We start from the raw sequence: 19,080 nt of genomic DNA on the forward strand, positions 1-19,080 counted from the left end.
AGACAGCCCTAGCACGTATTCAATATGGACAGTGGGTGTTAGCGCCGAAGTGGTGACATGTAGAGAGGTGTATGTATGTAGGAGGACTACTGGGCCTTGAGAGCAGGCTGTGAAGCCTATGCCCAGAGTCGGACACATAAAAAAAAAAAAAAAAAAGATCTCCATCATTATATAAGCTTGCATTGTTCTAGAAACGTCCACTTCTCCAACAATCTAGGACATACTGTCTTGCATCAGCCCCTAGCAACAACAGTTACCAACTACGAGACATCAAAACATTCTAGAGTTGTCACACATTACATAACACTCTAAATCATTAACCATACGAACTTAAATTACATAATTTAACAAGCAATCACTTAAATAATACATTATAGAGAAAAGGAGCATAAAAAGTAAATGAATGTTTAACTTACGAAATAAATACGCTCACAAACACCAGGCAAACTGGCAATTCTGACGACTCGTACCGAAACTTACGTTACCAGAAACGTCTCGAAGGTACAAGACTACCTAACTGGCAAATCCCCCTTCATAACAGTACTCTTACATCTACCGTATTTCTAAACTCAACTGAGTACTTTCTCTCTGAATTTTCGCCTTTCTCATAAAAAGCGGGGGTTTTAGCCCCAAAATAATAATAATAATAATAATAATAATAATAATTTCCAAAAATCTGCCGGGATTGGAGGGGGTCATTGGTGAAAAATCTTCTAGGACGTGGCGGGTTAAATTGTGCTTGTCTTAACATCTACATCATTAACCCGAAAGTTTCTTTAATGAAACTTATTCTAACATACTAGAAACAAAGATATTATGGAAAAATAAATGCAGTATTGTTTGCAAAAAAATCAAAAATAGAAAACCAGTGACTTCATACTGCATACAGTTTACGTCAATAATTCGTCATGCTACTTTGGTGAAAGTCACTTGACACTAGTGATTTCTTTTCGACGTTAATTTTAAATCAGTGTTGTAAATTAAATTTACTTTGGTGCAAGTGGCCACATCATTTTAAACTTTACCTTTTGTTTGTTTCTATCTGTTTTTATTTCCTTTTATATAGGATTATAGATTTGCTATGGCTCCCAGTGTTGCTAAGAAGTGGAAGTACAATGATGTATACATTAACCACGGACTTACATCAATCCTCGATGATGGCATCGAGAAAGCTCAGTGTGTGCTGTGTTTCAAAAGCTGGGGAATGATTCTATGAAGCCTAGTAAGCTGAAGCCTCACCTGACGACAATCTACCCTCAGTATTCGGAGAAAGATCCTAGTTTCTTCAAGCACCATGACCAGAGTGTGGGAACGCAGAGACTAGATGGGAGTGTTACTTTCCAACAGCAGAACTTAAGTGCAGTAGAGGCATCATGTAAGATTTCCGGTAAAATAACAAGGAAGAAAAAGGCCTACCTGATTGGTGAAACTTTCATTAAGCCGTGTGCTGGAAAGATGGTCAAGTGGGTTCTTGGAGAGCCAAGTGCACATTAAATTCAGCAGATTTCTTCGTCAAACTACACAGCAAATTGGAGAATCAGTGAAATGTTTGCTGATAACATGGACCAAGTGTTACGGGAGATTAAATTGTCTCCAACTGGTATGTTCACATTACAGATGTATAAAACAAGAGATGAGTTTTGTGTACAGCATAGTGTGATGTGACTTTTTTACTGTGTGGTTATGGTTTTTATCAACTGTAAATATGTATATATAGTACTGTTAATTAGAGTTGACAGTTGACATATTTGAAATAGTTCCTCCTCCCACTGACCTATTTCTAATATTGATGTCCCCTACTTTAAACTCTGTTCCTCGACTAACAGTCACCAGCTGATGAGTGCAAGTGTGCAATACAGAAAGGTATTGGGCACTTGCAGTCGATGGTGGTCTGTTGGGTGAGGTTCTTCACTTTTTGTACATATTATGTGAATACATTATACTATCTTGCTTAAGTTATTCTAATTAGGGACGATAGCTGACGTATATGGAAATGTTCCTGACACGTCTGGTTCCCTTTCATATAATGATGTCCCCTATATTAGGTTGTGCCTCGGCTGACAGTCACCAGGTGATGAGTGCAGGTATGTAATGTAGAAAGGCATTACATAGCTGCAGTCGATGGTGTTCTCTTGGTCGAGGCTTTTTTAACATTAGTGTAGGTCTAGTTATTTGTCTCTTAGGATTTAGTATAGGTTAGCGATTTGTCTGTTAGGTGATTAGTTTTAGGGTCTTTAGATTAGGCATTTTTGTTTATAAGTAATATAAGGTTTAAAATATAAGAAATTAAAAAAAAATAAAATTAAAATAAAAATAAAGAAAAATAATAAAATAAAATTTATTATATATATATATATATATATATATATATATATATATATATATATATATATATATATATATATATATATATACGTGTGATTAAAAGTGTATATGTTCATGTGCATGGATGTGTCTATGTATTATATACAGTATATATATATATATATATATATATATATATATATATATATATATATATATATATATATATATATATATATATTCGTATATGTATGTATATATGTATCAATGTATATACATATAAATATCTTTGCCTTAATGACGAGGGGCTCCGGCCCCAGTGGTCGATAGGCAAAAAAAAAAAAAAAAAAAAAAAAAATGCACAGCTACTTGTGTTTGTTAGATAAGTATTGATACATGACAACAAACATGAATATATGTTCTGTACACAGTTTAACATTACCACAAAGGCTTAAGATTGGATGGAAAAGTTGACGATTTCTTCTCAGCTAACGAATAGCCTGGAAAAATTGTTGTGGAGTCTGTACTGATGTAGCCCCTGCGATGCTGGGATCAATACTGGGGCTACAGAAGAATGTCAAAGAAGTGTCTCCGAATGTGCAAGTGGTTCAATGTATGATTCATCGCTTTGCACTGGCGTCAAAATGCGTTTGCAAGATCCTGGAGGCAATGATAAAATGTGCCAACATTGTGAAAACAGGAAATCTGAACTCTCGCCTCCAGCAACTCCGTGAAGACATGGATTCAGAGCATGAATCGCTTTTTTTTTTTTTTTTTACTTAAAAGTGCGGAAGCTTTCCAAGGACAGGTTGTGAACAGAGTATTTGAACTGTGGAGAGAATATTATTTTTTCCTGGAAATGAAAGGAAAGGATGATCTATTAAGTCTCTTCAACCAGATGTTGAGGGAGTCACGTTTTGCATAACTGGACGACATTACTGAGCAGCAAAATTTTCTGAAACCCAGGCTACAAGGCAAGGAAAGAATAGTATTTCACCTAATGGACTGTATGCGTGCATTTCTTGCTACCTCCAGCACTGACAAAGGAAAGTGAATGCAGAAAATGTTGCCATGTTTGGGAATCTTTCAATCCTTCTTGACGAGATTGAAGAGAGCTGCTACTTGACCCATCACTTAAAATTCAAATAATTCAGCACCTGAAATCCTTGGAAAGTGAGGTCATAAGATACTTCCCAGAATTCAAGGAGGAAGAAAGGAAATTGGTGAGGAATCATTCTGACACTCTTGATACTGCTACCATTCCCGATGATGTTCAGGACGAATTCCTTGACCTCAAGAATGATTCTGCTACCAGAGACCTTTATGAGTAAAAACCTCTGAGTGTGTTCTGGTGATCTTTGTATCAGTCATATCCAAAAGTTAATGAAATCGCACTCAGAGTGGTCTTCCATTTTCCATAACATATTAATGTGAATCAGGTTTCTCCACCCTCCCACACATAAAAAGTAAAACCCGAAACTGGTTGGATGTGGACCCAGATATCAGAAGTGCGTTATCAGTGACTCAGCCTCGAATCAGGCGACTGACTGAAACCAAACAGTCATCCATCACATTGATATGTAAGAAAATATGCATTCTGAGTGATAGTTGTAAGCATTACAATAAATGTAAAACACCGAAACAGTTTTCTTGATCACTACTTGTGGGGGACTTGAGAAAAAACGTATGGGGGCCACGAGGATGTCAAAATACCCACAACTGGGGAATGACGTGGAAACATTTGAGAAACACTGCACAAGCCTAATGATGATAGCGATAATTTTATATATATACTGTACATCCATCCATCCATCCATCATCCAATCCTGTGTTGCCCCATGAGGAGCGTCGGAGCCCGTGGCTAGGCAAGTTGGTCCTGACATTTAACCCTAGATAAGAAAGGTTACACCTTACTGAGGGCTCAGGAAACCTGGGTCCAGTTGGACCCACCGTAGAAAAAAGTGTAAAAATAAATACATAAACCAAATTTGTTATGACCAAATAGGTGCAAATGTGAATAAATATGAATTCCTGAGTTGAACCACACCAAGTAAAAAAAAAAAAAAAAAAGGTGAATAAACTTAGCTCTGAGAAGTAAAAAAACAAAAACCAACAGGTAAATATGAATTGGTGTGGAAATATAATTAAACTTAGGAAACACTTAAACTATAATAATACTGAGTGTATTGCATCTTGGAGAGTTGGTGTTCACGAAAGACGATGACTTATCCCTGGACAGAAAAAAAAAAAGGTGCCTGGAACAAATGAATATAACCAATTATTGTACCTGTGGTTCTGGGTATATTATCAAAGATATAGAAGAATCATGTATATTACCATAGAAGTAAAAGTAAAATTGTTCCACTATATACTTATTAGTTGTTGAAGCATCAAAACTCATTTACATAGCTTTTACTGGAGCCCCACAGACTTGTTTTTGCCCCACAGACTACTGGGGGTCATTTTGTTGGGTGACAGTAATGAGCCGCTCTTACTGTCGACTTCAGTTACCATCAGAGGCTCATCTAGGGGTGCCAGAGGTGGTGAGGAAACAGTAGTACGTCTGGTAGCAGCCAGGCAGGACGTAGATGGGTGAGGGGAAGGGTCAGGTGCACCACCCCCAGAGGGATGAGTGGCACTGGGCACAGCTGGCATCTCCCTCGTTACCTGGCAACCACCAACCTCATATTCCTCACTACCAGGAACTTCAGATAAGTCAATGGTGACTTGGTTCACCATCATGGCCAGGTGTTCTCCCGTAAGGCCACGGTTACGTGCTGTCTTTCAATCTTGAAAAAAATAAAAAATAAAAAATAAATAAATATATACCGCTCGTGCAAAATGTTGGTAACACTGTTTCAGGTATACCCCCCCAACCCACTGAACATGGTTAGCCAAGGTAGAGTCACTAACTCTAGCATTTACACACACACAAGCAATGCAAATGAAGGTCAAATGAAGGTCACAAGAAAAATTTTTATATCATAGATGGAAAGGTGACTCCAACTGGAGGCACAAATGCTTACCAACTACGCTGTAGGCAATGGGAACGGGGAGGGATATCCTTGAAACTGAGCTTTTCACACGAGCTGACTCCTAGCCAACCGACGATTCTCAGCCACTGAAGATGCCTAACTTACCGCGCAAAAATTCAAAGGTAGAGTGCGTGTGACTCCACCTGGAGTCAACCTTTCCTATCTAGGGTTAAGATGAGAGTGATCAGCCTCATTGATCCCTGAGTGGTACTGCGTGAGCAATAAACCCCAACCACCCCTTGGATATAAACCTGCACCAGCTGAATCCGATTGGAGCTCCTTCATTACCCACTAAACCACCATGTGTCATAATTTGGTTATATGGTTACCACCCAGCAGAGTAAATGGCTTTCTGGTGTACAGGAAACACACACACACACACACACACACACACACACACACACACACACACACACACACACACATATATATATATATATATATATATATATATATATATATATATATATATATATATATATATATATATATATATATATATATACCTATCTATGTATTGCCAGACGCCTTAATCTCGTAAGGGGTCGCGACGAACAAATCGTCTCTATGTCGCCCTGTACCCAGCCATTTCACTGCCCTGCTCCCAGCCCACACCCACCTCTTCCACATGCCACTCCACTCCATCCCTCCATCTCATCCTTGGCCTCCCCCTCCTTCTACCCCCCTCCACCTCATTCACATACAATCTCCTCGTTAGTCTCTCGCTCTCTATCCTCTCCACATGTCCAAACCCCTCAATGTAATTCTCCTAATGCTTTCTATCACATCCACATCACAACGCTCCCTCACTTCCTCATTTGTCAGTCTGTCTCTCCATGTAACTGCACATGCTCCTCTCAGATAACTTATTTCCACTGCTCTCATTCTTGTGTCCTTCCAACAACGTCCAAACATCACTTCCATACTTTAGAGTTGGTATCAAAGTACTGTCATCCAGTGACTTTTTAACTTCTATGTCCACTTCCCTGCTTCTTATCACTGCCTTCAAAGAACCAGCAACCTTTCTTCCTTGCTGTACGTTTTCAAGCAATTCATCCTCCAAACTTCCATCCTTACTCGTCACAGTACCCTAGTATTTAAATGTTCTCACATTTTCCATTTCCTCAGCATCCAAACTCACTGAACATCCAGTGACTTCATTTCCCTTGAAGACTGTAACTTTACTCGCCCTTACATTCACCTTTAAATTCCGTTTCCCAAGCACTATTCCCCTTTGTCTCCTCTTAACACTACAGTATCATCTGCAAACATCAGTACAGGGCGTTTCCATATGCATGCCCTCGCTCCAACATCGACTGCCCAACCTTATTTCTCTTTTATAACCTCATCCATAGACAGATTGAACAACGATGGAGAAATAACAGATCCCTGTTTCAATCCAACATTCAAATAGAAAAATTCACTCAGTTCACCATCCATACGCACTGCAGCCTTAGCCCCCTCATACATACTTTTCACGGCATTCAACAACTTCCCATTTACTCAATATATTCATAATATTTTGCACATTCCCTGTCGATCCACCCTGTCATATGCTTTCTTCAAATCCATGAAGGGCGCATACAACTTCTTTCCCATCTCTAAAAACTTTTCCACTAAAGACCTAAGAATGAATATCTAATGTACGCAACCTCTTCCTTTCCTATAACCTCCTTGTTCTTCCCCAACTAATTCCTCTGTTATTTCCCTCTGTCAATAAGCATCTTACCATATACTTTTTCTTTTACACCAAGAAGACAAATGCCCATTATGATGACCACATACTTCTTTTTCCCATTTTTCTTTGTACAGGGAAATAATTATACCTGACTTCCAATCCTCCGATAGTACAATATACATTTCCTGTTACATTAAGAAGACAAATGCCCTTATGATGATCACACACTTCTTTTTCCCCTTTACCTTTGTACAAGGGAATCATTATACTGTACCTGACTTTCAATCCTCCGGGACTCTACCTTCCTTCCATGCCAATCTGTACATCTTCCATATACATTCTACCATCTCTCCCTCATGCTTCATCATTTCACCACACACTTCATCAGTTCCTAGGGCTTTCCCCATTTTGACTATCTTCATTGCCTCCACTACTTTCATCCTACTGATTTCTTTCTCTTTTCCCACCTCCCTCCTTCTCCCAACCATTCCCAAACCAACCACATTACTTTCCTTGTCTGTGTTTAACAGTTCGTGAAAATTTTCTCTCCATTTGCTCACTTTTTCTTCTTTCTTCACAAGCAAACTACCATTTTTATGTATCACTCCCCGACCAACCTCTTTATCACATTGTCTAACTCTCTTTACCTCTTTCCAAAACATTTTCTTACATTCCCTCTCACTCTGCAATCAGATTCCTTCCTAATTCCTCATCCACTCTCTTCTTACTATCTTACTAATCTTTTCACCTCTCTCTTCCTCTCTACATGTAACTCTCTTCCGTCTTTCAACTTCCTCCACGTCCCTGCTTGCCATCCACTCACTAAATGCATTTTTCTTTTGCACCACAGCTTGTCTCACCTCTTCATTCCACTATACTGTTCCTTGCATCCCCATTCGTCTTCTCTTCGCCCCACACACCACCACTCACGCCACACAGATTTCTTTTGTGATATCTTGCACACATCTTCCACTTACTCCATCTGCTCCAGTCCATATTTACCCAATCGCTCCTTCACTCCTGTCTTATATTCTGCCATTTTTTCATTCTCTTGCAACCTTTCAACCTTCCTTGTATGATCTACTTTCTCCTGTCCTTCCCTCCTTTTATTTCCACTTTGTATTTGAACCTTAACTTTTACTACCACCGTGTAGTCACCAGAAAGTCCACTCACTCAACCTCTGTACGCTCTTGCATGCATTACATATCTCATTCAGTCAACCACACACTCATAATCAATCATTACATTCCATTAATTTACTTCACCACCCACCCTTCTCATCACTCGCCACGTATCCACGTGGATCATTTTGTGCCTGAAGATTGTATGGGGTATGAACAACCCCCTCCCAACACAAATGTCCACTAGAACACTGCCATTCTCATCCACTTCTGCACGCACACCCCACTCAGCAACTACTCCATTAACCTTCACATTCCCTACTTTTCCCTTCATATCTCCAATCAAAAACACCCTTTCATTGATTTCAAACTTTCCATGCCCAATTCCACATTTGCCCAGAATTCTTCTTTCACTCTATTTGCACGATCTTACATTGGCATGTACACACACAGTCACCCACACTGGTAATCTTACATTCAGCCTTACCCACACAATCCTTGCGTCAACGGATCCATACTCTCTTATATTCATCTTCCATCTTCTGCACACAACAGTACATACTCCTTCACTTGCCATGTCATTCGCACCTACTCCTGCACATATGCCCCATCCATCCTCTCACTCTCTCACACTCTCACCTTACATTTAATCTCAGTTATTCCACATAATCTGTCCACTTTTGCATTGTCAGGCACCTGAACAATCTCTCTCTCTCTCTCTCTCTCTCTCTCTCTCTCTTTCACCTCATAATTTACATCCCTTACATTCCATGCCACAATCCGTACAATGTCCTTTGTATTGTTCTTAGTCGTCACCTGTTGGTCAGTCCTGGTCCGAGGCTTCCTGTTTGTATGTTTAGTTAGTTGTTTCCCGGGGAGGAACACTGTCCCGCCGCAAACCCACTTGTTGTCACTTAGGGAACACGTTTTGGTTATAAGGTTACCATCCAGCGTTGTAAATGGCTTGTCACTCAGTGTAGAGAATGTAGAGCTACTCTCAAAGGCTCGCTAGACGAAGTGGGTGGGTCATGGGCGCCCCCAATATCATATCTATGTCTATCTATTTATTTCTCTCTCTCTCTCTCTCTCTCTCTCTCTCTCTCTCTCTCTCTCTCTCTCTCTCTATATATATATATATATATATATATATATATATATATATATATATATATATATATTGTTACATAGCCTATGATTTCATCATCCTTTGTGTAATTTTAACGCACAGTATGCTGCATGTTTGATCACGAGCGTGTTCTGCCTCAGTTCCCCTTCTACCGTTATAGTAGAGTAAGTCGTCCTTTCTGTTGTTCAGAGCGGGATTGTCAACTCTTTGTCCCCATGGCTTCATTTGCGCGTCCTTCTTACAAGTTGTATCAAGCTCTGCCGGCCCCTATATAATGAGCTCAGTCTCTGCATCATTGCCACTTAGATCTACTCCTCATTTTGTTCACATCTCTGTCCTCCCCTGTACAGTTATTGTTGTGAGTGCTCCGGAAGTCTCCAACCATCTAGCAGCTGTGTAATTTGAGTATAACTGTTATTGCATTTTTTCCTTGTACCGTATAGCATAAGGTGTTGATTTGTAGGCCTAGTGAGGTTTTTTTGTAATTTATGTAGGATTCATTTTGTCAGCCAGTTTTAATAATATTTTGTATCTGTAATAATTTATCTTGCATTAACTGAGCATTACCCAGTGTATTTTCATTTTATCAGGGCTGACTTAGATAAATTTACTCATGCTAATTTCGTGATAATAGAGGCTATTGCAGTTAACCATATATTTAACCTGTTTTTGCCATTACATTATCCTTATGAGTCCTGAATGTTTTGTTGTTAGTTTGAGCATTAAACTTTAACTTGTAATTTTACCTAACTCTTTTATTTTGAACCTAGACCTTTACGGGACAGTAGTGATTATTAGTATTCTCACTTAAAGTGTACATTATCTTTCTCTTTTCCGTAACAATATATATATATATATATATATATATATATATATATATATAATGTTAGCATTCTTATTTTTTCACTGGTGACGTCTAGGAGGCCGACTTCTCGTTGGGGCAATTCAGCCTGTCAGATAGTCGTTCTGAGGTAATAGACTTCACCTACCCCGTGCTGGTGCAATACGCCATGATCCTTGGGGCAAGGGGCAGTCCTGAAGTCAATCCCTGGGGATTTTTCCTCCCTCTTCAGTCTATGGTGTGGCTCGCTATCGCCATCTCCCTCTTGGCTCTTCCTACTCTTATGTACCTCCTCTCCTGCTGCCAACACACCGAGAACAGGGGTGGCGAAAGCTGGCCAGAGGATACTTTTACTATGGTCCGCTTGCTGCTTCAACAGGGTAAGTAATTAAACAGTGGCTACTCTATAGCTTGTTTTTTGTATTGTTGTAAACTTATGTCTGGCTATTTCTACGGTCTTTTAACTTCTTTCCTGGTACACAAACACCGAAAACAGGGGTGGAGAAAGCTGACCAGAAGATACCTTTACTATCTCCCGAGTACTACTTCAACATCGTAAGTGAACAAAACAGCAGTAAAAACGTAGTTATAGATAGAATAGCCATTGTTATCTTTTTCCTGGCTATTCCTACGTCCTTTATCTCGTCTCCTACTGCTAACACAGCAACAACGGGGTAGGAAAAGCTTGCAAAAGAATACCTTTATTACAGTTCGAGTTCTATCACAAGGTAGTCCTACGAGTTGTCGAGTGACTACCATATTTCTTTTCTACTTTTTCCCTTGGTCATGCGGTTTACCTACGTTCTCAGTGTACCAAGCAAAGGGGAGGAGAAAACTGGTATGAGAATTCCAAACTGGCCATGACACTGCCGCTAATCCTTAGAACTTGAACTAAGCGAGGACCTTTATGTTGCTTGTATGCCATATCTCAGGTTTTTATTTAAGTAACATCACAGTAAATACGTTTTGTCAGTTAATCTTGAGCATGAGAAGCTGTGTTTGAGAATGATGCATTCGAAAAGCAGCAGTGCTGCCAATATACACGCCAGTACTTTCTGGACAAGCTGTTGCAGGCTACAACTTCCCTTTTACGGTCAGAGAAATGAATTGGATTAAAAAAAAAAAAAATCCAAGGCTTATAGCCTGCCAAGCTAGCTCAGTTAGAAAGCCAAATTCAAAGGTGCTTCATCTTACGATGAATGGACACTTTAAATTGCATATGTGAAGGACAGAGAGTACGCCTTTTTGCGAAGCAGCTGTCATTATTAAGGTATATGATCCTTCTAAGATTGGTCAGAAGAACAGATGAGACGAAGAATAGTAAGAGAAGATGAAGATAAGTATGTTGTTGAAGGTATGGGAGTGTCATGTGGATGATAAATGCCAAGATGAGAGATGGGGAAAGAAGGCATTAAAACTAACAGGGTTCCTTCTGCCCCGATAAGAAATAAGAGACTATCCAGAAGCACTGTAAATCCGACTGAAAAACTGCAATTCACTATCGAGTTGGTAAAATCCCAAGGAGAGAGGCCTCCATGCCCCCTCTCCACTGTAGGTCTGAAATATATGACATGATATTTTTTGACACTTCCATATGTGTTCTCCCATCCTGACCTATTGCAGAGGCAGTAACAAGGTGGCCTCGCTCTCAGATGTGTTTAACTGACCTAATGAATTATTGCGAATTCCAATTCTGCATATATTTCTCAACAAATTTGGCCACGTTTGTTAATATTCACTTCTTCAGCACATTCAGGAGGGCAGTATGTCAGAATTCAAAAAGAAATATCAGTTATCACTTTAACCCGCCACATGCCAGTGCTGTTTTAAAACGGTCTGACACAATTTCATGGCCGGTGCCAGTGCCGTTTTAAAAACGGTCTAAAATAAGAAAAACTTCACTGTAACTGCATTCTTCAAGATTCGTGGGTAAAATTGGCAGGCATGTAAGGTAACTGTTCCTCTACCATCCCCCAGGCTGTCAAGGCCATACACTCACTCACTCCCCCCTCACACTCACTCTGCCTCACTCTGCCTGTGTGCCTCACCCAATGCTGTACATAGTGAAGGCATTTTGTAAATGATTCCATGTAAGTGTAAGTTGTAAATATTTTCTTGTCAGTGTAAGGACTATATAGTGAAGTCAAGTAGTAAATACCTTCTTGTAAGTGCCAGGACTGTAGTAATGAAGTCAGGTTGTACCTATCTTCAAGTAAGTGTAAGATAATGCATTCACAGTGAGAAAGACACAAATTGTGATAGATGCTGAAGTAATAAGTAATCAGAAAAGTGTACTGAACATTGCTATACCTTCCCAGCATAAATACCTGAGCATACCTTACATAGAAAACGGCTTTCTCTCACGTACGTGGTGAGCGTGAGAGAGCGGCTATACCTGTACACGAGTATGCAGGACTCAATAGAACTCATTTCCGAGCTTCGGTGAGCATTTTAATGGCGAAATTCGTTGTTTCCACATCAAAATCTATAATTTTAGTCAAAAAAAAAAAAAAAAAAAAAAAGGTTGAAAAATGGCCGGCACTGGGGTGACCCAGAGGGCTAAAAATAGCATGCACGCGGCGGGTTAAGTCTTTAGTCCACATCGAGATCTTGCTCTTAGAGGCATTTAACCAGTCCAGTGGTATGCTGTCCAAATCAGAAAACACATGTGTCAAAACCTCAGTATATGACTGTTGTAATGGCTTGTTATACCATTTGTTTTTGGATAGCCACTTTGAGGTCAAGGATTATTATAATGATGGTGACAGTGACATCATTAATAATAAAAATAATAATAATAATAATAATTATCATTATTATTATTACTATTATTATTATTATTGTCATGATAAGGATGGTGATGATGGTTACTGTGATGGTAATGGTGGTGAATATTACTGCTGTAATGATGTTGGTAATGATTATTACTGCACTGATAATGAAGGTGATGATGTGTGTATAATTAGACAGCAGGCTAAGTGGCTGGCAGTGGTGGAGACGAGTAGGACTGGCTGGGTGGATGTTTGCAGCTGTGGTGGTAGTAAGGAGCTACGCTGGGAACCTGATGTCGGTGTTGGCAGTGCGGCACATCCAGCAGCCGTATCAGAGCCTCAGACACGTGCTGGACGACCCTCACGTCACTATGGTCTGGCAAACCAACACCTCTAACGTACAGTACTACAGGGTGAGCAGCTTGTACCTTGTCTCAGTTTTTTGTTAAGTTTTATCTTCACATGAGCAGTAGCTTCCTTGTTTGATTGATTAATTCTATCTGTCTATCTATTGCCAGACGTCATAACCCCGTAAGGGGTACCCACAAATAAATCGCCTCCATGTCGCCTTGTCCCCCGCCATTTCACTCTCCTGCTCCCAGCTCACACTCCCCTCTCAAATATACCCCTCCACTCCATCCCTCCATCTCATCCTTGGCTTCCCCACTCCTCTCCCCCCCCCCACCTCACTCACATACACTCTCGTTGTCAGCCTCTTGCTTTCCATCCTATCCACATGGCCAATCACCTCAAAATATTTCTCCTAGCGCTTCCTGTCACATTCACAGATACACCACAAACTGCTTCACTTCTTCATTTGTCACTCAGTCTCTCCATGTGACTCCACATGCTCCTCTCAAATAACTCATTTCCACTGCTCTTGACTTGTGTCACTCCAACAAGGTCCAAGCTTCACTTCCATAAGTTAGAGTTGGAATCACAAAACTGTCATGTAGTAACTTCTTCACTTCCATGCTCACTACCCTGTTTCTTATCACTGCTTTCAAAGAACCAGCAACCTTTCTTTCTTGTTGTACCCATTCAAGCACTTCACACTGTAAACTTCCATCCCTAGTCATCACACTACCCAAGTACTTAAATGCACACACATTTTCCATTTCCTTCTCATCCAGCCACACTGTCCATTCACTGACTTCATTTCTCTCGAAGACCATAACTTTACTCTTCATCTTTAGATTCCGTTTCTAACACGCTTTCCGAAAATCATTCACCAAGCCTTCCACCTCCCCTTCGTCCTCACTTAACAACACAGTATCATCTGCAAACATCAGTACATGGAGTTTCTACACACTGCCCTCTCTCATTAGGGCCGCTCCAACATCCACTGCCCAACCTTGTATCTCGCTTACAACCCCATCCATATACAGACTGAACAGCCATGGAGACATGACACATCCTTGTTTCAATTCAACCTTCAAATAGAAAAAATCCCTCAGATCACTATCCATATGCACTACAGCTTTAGCATCCTCATTCATACTCTTTACGGCATTCAACAACTTTCCCTTTACTCCATACATATATACTTAATACTTTCCACAATCCCTTTTTATCCACCCTGTCAAATGCTTTCTCCAAATCCATGAAGGCCGCATACAACTTCTTTCCCTTCTTTAGAAACATTTCCATTAAAGATCTAAGAATGAGTATATGATCTACACAACCTCTTCCCTTCCTAAAACCTCCGTGTTCCTTTCCAACTAATTCCTCTGTTATTTTCCTACCTCTGTCAATAAGTATCCTACCATATACTTTTGTTATTGCACTAAGAAGACAAATGCCCCATTGATTACCACACACTTTTTTTTTCGCCTTTTCCTTTGAACAGGGAAATAATTATACCTGCCTTCCAATTCTCCTGGACTTTACTTTCCTCCCAGGCCAATCTGCACATCTTTCCCGCTCATTCTACTACTACCTCTCCCCCATGCTTCAGGATTTCATTACACACTCCATCAAGTCCGGGACTTTCCCTATTTTGACTTTCATCATTGCTTCCACAACATCCATTCTACTGATTTCCTCCTCTTCTCACATCCCTCCTTCTCCCAACCATTCCCCAGCCACTTATATTCGCATTACTTTCATTCTTTGTATTCAGCAATTCCTTAGAGTGTTCTATCCATCTTCTCCCATCTCCACTAGAAATCTACCATTTTTATCGTTCACTTCCGGACTATCTTCTTTAACACCCTGTCTAACTCTCTTTACCTTTAACAACATTTTTTTTTAGAATCCCCTACACTTTATCCTCAAATTCCAAATTACTCATCCACTCTCTTACTCTCTCTTACTAATCTTTTCACCTCTTTCTTCCTCTCTACATATAACTCTTTCTTCAGACAAGATTTGTAAAATCCATCCTAGACAATTTACCTACCAACAAAGCTCCAGGTCCAGATGGAATTCCGCCAATTGTTTTGAAAAAGTGTTCCCCTGAACTTGCCTCTGTCCTAGCTAAATTATTCAGACTATGCATACGTACTTCTTTATTCCCAAATTCATGGAAAGAAGCCAATATCCACCCAGTTCCGAAGAAAGGAAGTTCGTCTGACCCCTCCAATTACAGACCAATAGCTATCACATCTTCTCTTGGTAAGGTATTTGAAACTTTAATTAATAAGCATATTGTTAAACATCTTGAATCCAACAACTTAATTAATGATAGACAATACGGTTTTCGCCACGAAATGATCCACCATTGACATACTCAATCTCTTAACTCATACCATCCATCAATCAATTGATCTTTTTGGAGAAACTCATGCAGTAGCTCTTGATGTCTCTAAAGCTTTCGACAGAGTATGGCACCGTTCCCTGCTGTCCAAACTCCCTTGCTATGGACTAACGTCTTTTGTTCCTTTGATTTCTTCTTATCTTAGTGACAGGAAAATAAGAGTAAAAGTAGATGATGTATATTCGAATTTCCACTCAATTAACGCCGGCGTGCCACAGGGATCAGTTCTGGCGCCAACCCTATTTCTGGTTCATATTAATGATCTCTTATCTGTCACTCACAATCCCATTCACTCATATGCAGATGACTCAACACTACATAGTTCATTCACACTCAGACATCCATTTACAAAGTCTAATATCTCTACCTCTCAACTCAATACAGCCATCTCCATAAATCAAGATCTATCTACAATCAGTGAATGGGGACAAAACAACCTTGTCTCTTTTAATGCTAGTAAAACTAAATATATACAGTTTACTAATAGACTGATATTGCCAGATTCGTACATTACCTTCAGTGCTACTAATATTCCCATCTCCAAAAGTATTGAAATTCTTGGTGTCTCACTTAACAGTGCCCTCAGCTGGACCTCTCATGTCAGATCACTTGCTAAAACCGCCTCAAGGAAACTTGGATTATTGTACAGAGTCCGTAACTTCTTCGCCGATGAGCAGTTAGCTATAATTTATAAGAGTCATGTGCGCTCTCAGCTTGAATATTGCTCACCCTTGTGGAATGGTTGTGGAGAGGTTGCATTAAGACAACTAGACAAAATTCAGAATAAAGCTGTTAGAATCATTAACAACCCTGCCATTACATATAAACTACCTCCCCTGCAAGTAAGAAGGAATGTTGCCTCCCTTGCATTATTTTACAGATATTTTTTTGGCAAATGCTCAGACGAAGTTGCGTCCATGGTGCCACCTCTCCATGCCTTCCCTCGTGCTACACGGGCATCTGGTAACGCTCATGACTGGAATGTCACTCAACCACATTGCAGAACTTCTGCCTATCAGAATTCTTTCATTCCCCGAACTGCATCTCTCTGGAACTCGCTTCCCCAGAGTTGTTTTCCTCCAAATTTCAACCTACAACTGTTCAAGTCTAATTCTTACAGATATTTTATGAACAGAGGACACCAGTAATCTGGTGTATGGATTATTTTTTTTTCTCCATTTGTTTTTCCTTCCTCCGTTCTGTTATTTAAAAAAAAAAAAAAAAAAAAAAAAGTTACCTATAATTGTGGTAGGAACCCTGCCTCTTGAAGAAAACTAAAAAGAAAAAAAAAATACGTAAAATCACCGTAGGCTCCTCTAAGCATCGAGGACTGACATTATGCACCATCCACCTGCATTTGCCTATGGACAAATCTCTGACGAAGGTCCCCCAGACTTAGACACTGAACCAGCAAGTGACGGCCAGTAAGGTGAACAAGGCAATCATAACAGTGCGGCTGAATACCACAGCACATCAGGAACTCAAGCTTAACCTGTCACGTCCCGAGGTTTTCCGCACCAGTCCCGAGCCTTTTTGGAAAAATTTTTTTTTTGCTAAAACTTCTGCTTAGGTCGAGCAACGAAGGAAAATCACAAAGAAAGTGGTTCCCGCGGTCTAGAAGTGGTCCGTACAGGTGCGGCTCCCCCCGGCAGGTGTGGTGTTCTGTAATGGGCAGGATATGCGCTTACGTTTTCTATGGTAAGGAATAATGGGAGAAACAACACACAACACCTCTATACTTATTGAATTTGAACTAATAAACAATAACAGTAACAATATTATGGATTTCGGACACATATATATGAAAAATAAGCATTGTACCATCGCGCGAGCATAGCGAGTTTGGTCCGAGTCGTAACATGCTATATGCTAAGTGTCTGGTATGAGTCAACCTATCATTTTTTCTACTTGTATACTTTTGTTTCAATTACATTTTACCAATTGCAACTGTTTGTAAGTGTTTTCAGATGTTTTCATTCATTATGATGACATGCACCATAAGTATAGCGCACATCAGCTTAGTAAGCGCACTCGCTATGACTCGTATTTCAACATACCTAATTGTTTTATCACTTTCCAATTATTTTCCCCTTTACATAGAACCTTTCCTTCGCCACTGTAAAGGTTTTCAATTATTTTCATTCATTACGAGGGCATTTAGCGATATGCTAGCGCATATTCACGTAGCAACCACGATCTCAAACACTCGTGTTTCATCATCTACTTTATTTATTCACTCCAGTTATAATTTCCCACTTACATTACACACGTTTATGGCTTCTCGAGGTCGAAGAAGACTGTGACCTGCTGTTGGTTAGCGGAAAAAGCCTCACAAACAGAATCCAAAGACAGTAGGGCATCAGAGGTGGACTGAATTATACGAAAACCATACTAGACAGGGGATAAGAGGTCACCTTTCTCCACAAACCATATAAGCCTAACACTGACCATCTTTTCTAAGACTTTGCACATACAAGAAGTCAGAGAAGTGGGCCGATAATTTGTCACCTGTAGAAGACCCGTACCTGGCTTGGGCATGGGGATAACTACAGAAACATCCCACCAATCTGGAAACTCACCAATATACCAGATCTTACGAAATAATGACAGCAAAAATGCAATGGAATTATCAGAAAGTTGATGTAAAAAGGTATGAGGAATATCATCACAACCAGGAGAGGAATCATAGCACTGCGACAGAGCCACCTGGAGTTCAAAAATAGAAAAGGGGACATTGTAAGACTCTCCTCCAGAAGAGGCAAAACTGAGACCACGAGACTCTAGGCGCCGACAGTGGCAAGCCAAAGGCTAATCTGTATCCTTCTGTGACACATTGGCAAAATGATCTGCAAGCAACTCTGCAACAGTGAAAGAATCAGCCACAGCTCCAACTGTTGCAGATAAAATAGGAGAAGAGGGAATAGTAAATTTTCCCGAAATTTTTCTTACTCACTTCCACACCTGAGTGACGGAAGTCTTGGAACTGATGGAGGAAACATAACCCTTTTAGGATGAATGCCGGGCCTTCTTTAAAACCCGCCTCATATGAGCTTGCACCCTCCTATATACCACAAAATATTGATGACCCTGACGGTGGCGACGAAGTCGAAAGAAGGCAACTTGTTTGGCTCTCACTGTGGAACTACACTCAGGGTTCTACATTGGAACCGGATGAATAGGAAACTGACCCTTTGTTCTTGGACTGGCCATTGAATGCAAAACGTCAGTGTAATAAGACACCACCACAGCAAGACAGCCAAACTCCTTAACAGAAAAGGTGTTGGAACTTAATTCCACGAAAAGTTCCCAGTCAGACTTATCCAGATGCCAGTGATGAAGCCAAGGCTAAGGTCCATCATCAGCTGCAGTTGAAAGTAATAGGATGTGGTCGCTGTCTTACAGGTCTGGCAACACATCCAAACTTAAATCAACTGAGTGCAAGGAC

The 19,080-nt window shown here is 40.2% G+C and overlaps 1 protein-coding gene across 1 annotated transcript in view; it reads left to right on the forward strand.

Moving 5' to 3' along the window:
- LOC145397164 (uncharacterized) overlaps positions 1–19,080 on the forward strand; it is a 102,230-nt gene that overhangs the window by 73,851 nt on the left and 9,299 nt on the right. Inside the window, exons 10-11 of the mRNA XM_080270361.1 lie at positions 10,186–10,486; positions 13,073–13,290. Coding sequence (XP_080126487.1) covers positions 10,186–10,486; positions 13,073–13,290 — 519 coding nt within the window. The remainder of the gene's footprint in view (positions 1–10,185; positions 10,487–13,072; positions 13,291–19,080) is intronic.

The sequence above is a fragment of the Coenobita brevimanus genome, chromosome 40 (genome assembly GCF_032717465.1).
Source record: "Coenobita brevimanus isolate Jiangsu-jjx chromosome 40, ASM3271746v2, whole genome shotgun sequence".
Taxonomy (NCBI): domain Eukaryota; kingdom Metazoa; phylum Arthropoda; class Malacostraca; order Decapoda; family Coenobitidae; genus Coenobita; species Coenobita brevimanus.